Source organism: Amphiura filiformis, unplaced genomic scaffold (genome assembly GCF_039555335.1).
Source record: "Amphiura filiformis unplaced genomic scaffold, Afil_fr2py scaffold_550, whole genome shotgun sequence".
Classification (NCBI taxonomy): Eukaryota; Metazoa; Echinodermata; class Ophiuroidea; order Amphilepidida; family Amphiuridae; genus Amphiura; species Amphiura filiformis.
Genome location: NW_027306014.1, coordinates 4,280 through 8,287, shown reverse-complemented (window position 1 = coordinate 8,287; position 4,008 = coordinate 4,280). Strand labels below are relative to the sequence as shown.

Here is a 4,008-nt window from a genome sequence, read left to right as displayed (position 1 = left end):
ACAATCAATACATTTGATTTGCTATGGTTAAAGCTTAATTTCCAAGCGCGAGCAAAATTAGCCGCTAGATCTAACATCGTCTGCAATTTGTGTTCATTATCTGCGATTAGTACAATATCGTCAGCCCAAAACATACTACCAATATTTACATCACATACATTTATTCCCAAATTATGTTTTTTAAGTAACTTTGTGAATTCATTTATATAGATACAAAATAAAATCGGTGAGAGTACACAGCCTTGCTTAACACCTTCGTCTATTTCAAAAAGTCAGTGGAAATATTACCAAATTTAACCATGGATTGAACATTTCTATACAAATTGTCAATTAATTTCCAAACATTTCCTCTTATACCAATATTCCAGGCGGAATAGAGAAGACCATCCGCCAAACAGTATCGAATGCCTTTCGGAAATCCAGGAAGGCCATATAAGTAGCTTTACCCTCTGCTAGTCTACTAGCTGCAATACTCTGGACGGTAAAAATGTGATCTTCGCATCTATAGTCCTTTCTGAAGCCTCCCTGAACTTCCGAAAGTATATTATCTTTTTCAAGAAAATACGAAATTGCATTGGCAATAATTCTATTAAAAACTTTTGAGATACAAGATGTAAGAGTTATTCCTCTATAATTATTTAAATCTTTGTGGTCACCTTTCTTAAAAATAGGGATAATAACTCCCACGTTCCACTCTTTTGGAATTATGTTTGTATCAATGATCTTCTTGAATAGTTCAAATAAGTCATTTACTAAACAATTACCACCATTATTCAATAATTCATTTGTTATACCGTCAATACCTGGTGATTTATTATTCTTAGAACTCTTAAGAGCATTATGTACCATTTCAATAGTTAAATCAAGTGTGTGAAGATATTCATCATTAATAAGATTACTTGTATAAGATCTATATTGACTCACCAACTCTTTAATATCATGTGTCGATGTTTCATTGTTTGGTTCATTAAGTTCTCTATTCATTTTACCAAGAGTGCGCCAGTAATACAATACACATTGTTTCATTTTGTTACCATTATTTATAATCTCGTTAGTACATGGATCTTTTAGAGAATAGATATCCTGTTTGCGTTTGTTTCCACGAAGTGAATGCCAAAAATTACGACAATGGGGACCTCCCTCTTTAGCAACTTCAATCGATCTCTCAATGCGCTTTTGCATGATCTTTTCTTTGATTAAGGATTTCACATGATGTTGCTTTGTTTGGTAATCATCCCAAAGATCTTGACCTAGGTCCTTGTCATTCTTATCACCTTTACACCAATTTCTATGTTTTCTACACGCATCTTTACGCTCTTTAATACAGCCATCAATATCTTTGTCCCACCAATTACGAAGTTTAGAATTTATTTTACGGGTGCCAATGGTTTTCGTTGCTGCCCGTATAACGTTATCTTTAAAAGAATCCCAAGTATAATCTATGTTATCAAATTGATCGATGTTCCAGTCTGAAAAATTATAAGAAATTTCGTTTTGAAAGGTAGACCAATCTTGGTTTGGGCTAATATCCCATATAAAACGATCATCTTGTTTTTGAACATGTTTAGATTTGCTAAAGGCACACTTCAAGAGCAATATGTCGTGATCACTACCTAAATTCATAGTGTGCTCATCATCTATAATAATTTCTTTAACATAATTAATAACACTTTCTGAACATAATATATAATCGATTGCGCTCTTAAGATCATGTCTAAACCAGGTAAATTTACCTTTACATAATTTATTACAGTTCAGGATATGTAAACCAGAATCGTCTCTAAAGTTAAGAAGACGTTGACCATTAACATTAATTTCCTCATCACAAAAGGGTATTTCCTTACCAATTCGACCATTACAATCTGACATAATAATAATTCTAGGATCATTAATGTTGTCCGTTACACATGATTCTTCGATTCTAATACAGTCAGAAAGTAATTGATTATAAAGTTCATCTGTTCGTTCGATATCGGTACCTTCTACTGGAAAATACGCAACAGCAATGAAAATTGGACCATTTTCCGTAGAAATTTTAAGCCATAATCTCTCAATCTCATCAGTACTAGAATCAAGAAGGTTGTCATCAATTACATTCACTTTATCCGATATTAAGAAGCCTATTCCTCCGCCACCTTTTAGAGATCTATTCTTACCAAACCATTTAAAACCATTTATATTTATACTATCATCATGTTTAAGAAACGTTTCAACCAAACCCATTACGTCGATGTTTTCCTTCTTCAATAAATCACTTATTTCATAAACTTTCTTTTTAACACGGTTAACATTATTGAACGCAAAATTCATCTTAGTATTATTACTACCTGCATTTTTACCTTTATTACCTTTACCTCTTCTTTGTTTCTTACGGGTTTGATTAATACTTTTACCTTGATTGGATGCACTGTGATTGGGTGCATTTGCTGAACTCGTTTTATGATTGTTTTGCTTACCATTAATCGATTTGTCATATCTTGGAGAAGAATTTTCACCTTCATACACAACATAGCTATCATTATCAACATAAATTACATTATTTGTGACAGAAAATTTACATTTGTCATTATCATGATTATGGTCATGTAAAACATTATATACATTTGATAATAAAATACTATCATTGCCGCCGAATACCACCTCATTTACTCTGGTTTGTAAACCAGAAGCGGCATCAGATACTTCTTCGCCTACAACCTAGTAAAATGTACACAAGTTCAAGTTTTGTTTGTGTCCATACTCGCCGCATGAGTAACACTGTACTGGTTTCTTGAATTTGCAGTCTCTCTGCTGATGGTTTTCTTCTCCACAAAATAACAGCCACGTCGTCTTTGGGTAGCGGCATGTCCATGGAAGCGATGTTCTGCTTGATCGCGACTTTGATGAAACTGGTATCCAGATTGACCGCGTGTATGTCCATGATTAAATCCTGGCCTATTGCTTTGATGCATATTGTTCATGTAATAATGTCCGCGTGTCATTCGCGTGCGATGTGTCGCGTTATTTCCACGATGAGCAGGTCCAGAATTGTTGGTATGTCCGCGAGAGGTATTTGATGGTTTCTTTACGATGTTGTGGCACGCGTTTATGTTCATAAGCAGCTTCCTTGTCCCAGATTTCGAGAGATGTAGGTTACTTCTATTGAAGCCATTCTTGTCAATCGCGTTGTCTTTAATAAAGACTTCATCGTTGTCCACTATAATACAGTTAGATGTTTCTGCTGCGGTTTCCTTCATTTTTGCATTCAAGCGTTTCACTCGGTCTTGATGATTTTCATTATCAATTCTTGGACATGCAGTAGATAATATCTTAGTCACATTTGGGGCATTTGCTGTAATGACATCTAAAGTTTCTTTAAGATCATCACAAGCTTTCTCCAGGTCTGCTTCATTGGTGCAGTTGTTTGTTCCTGCGTGAATTATGATGGCTTTGTAGGGCGTTGTGTCATTTGCAATGATGGAAGCTTTTATGTCCTCCATTTTGGCTCCTGGAATGCATTTAACGTCCGTGTTAGACAAGCCTTTTTCGTTGATGTCCTTGATTATCGAGTCTCCGATGAACAGTGTTTCATGCTCAAGGTTCTGTTTCTGGATTTTGGGCTCAATTGCTGATGTGTTCGCCGTTGTAGGGGGGGTTAATTGTTCCTTCAGTTGGGCAATTAAGACATCTTGTTGAGCGACGATGGCTTTAAGATCATCATTATGATCTTTTAGTGTTTTAAAGTCCGTTTCATGTTGTTTCATCTGCTTTTGCATAATACCAACAGTGCGGGGCATGCTCTTACACCCATGGCAAAACCACACAGCCCTTCTTCCACTTGTACTGATTCCCACACATTGCGGATGAAACTCCGATTGGCAAAGACTGCATGTAACCGGTTTACCTTTCGCTTGTTCCCGGGTGAGGTTGCACTTATCCAAACAAGCAATACTTGGTTCTGATAACACGGCGGGCGCCTGAGTCCTTCTTAGGGGCGACGATTGCAAGATTCTCTCCGCGAAAGAAGCC

The 4,008-nt window shown here is 36.1% G+C and overlaps 1 protein-coding gene across 1 annotated transcript; it reads right to left on the bottom strand.

Moving 5' to 3' along the window:
- Window positions 1-351: 351 nt before the first annotated feature.
- Window positions 352-2,223, bottom strand: LOC140145665 (uncharacterized). The gene has a single exon (XM_072167350.1). The coding sequence runs from the start codon at window positions 2,221-2,223 to the stop codon at window positions 352-354; it is 1,872 nt and encodes a 623-aa protein (XP_072023451.1).
- Between the last annotated feature and the right edge of the window lie 1,785 nt (window positions 2,224-4,008).

What these genes read in the sequence shown, in the direction of transcription:
- LOC140145665 (XM_072167350.1), bottom strand. Translation starts at nt 2,223, where the DNA reads ATGGGTTTGGTTGAAACGTTTCTTAAACATGATGATAGTATAAATATA.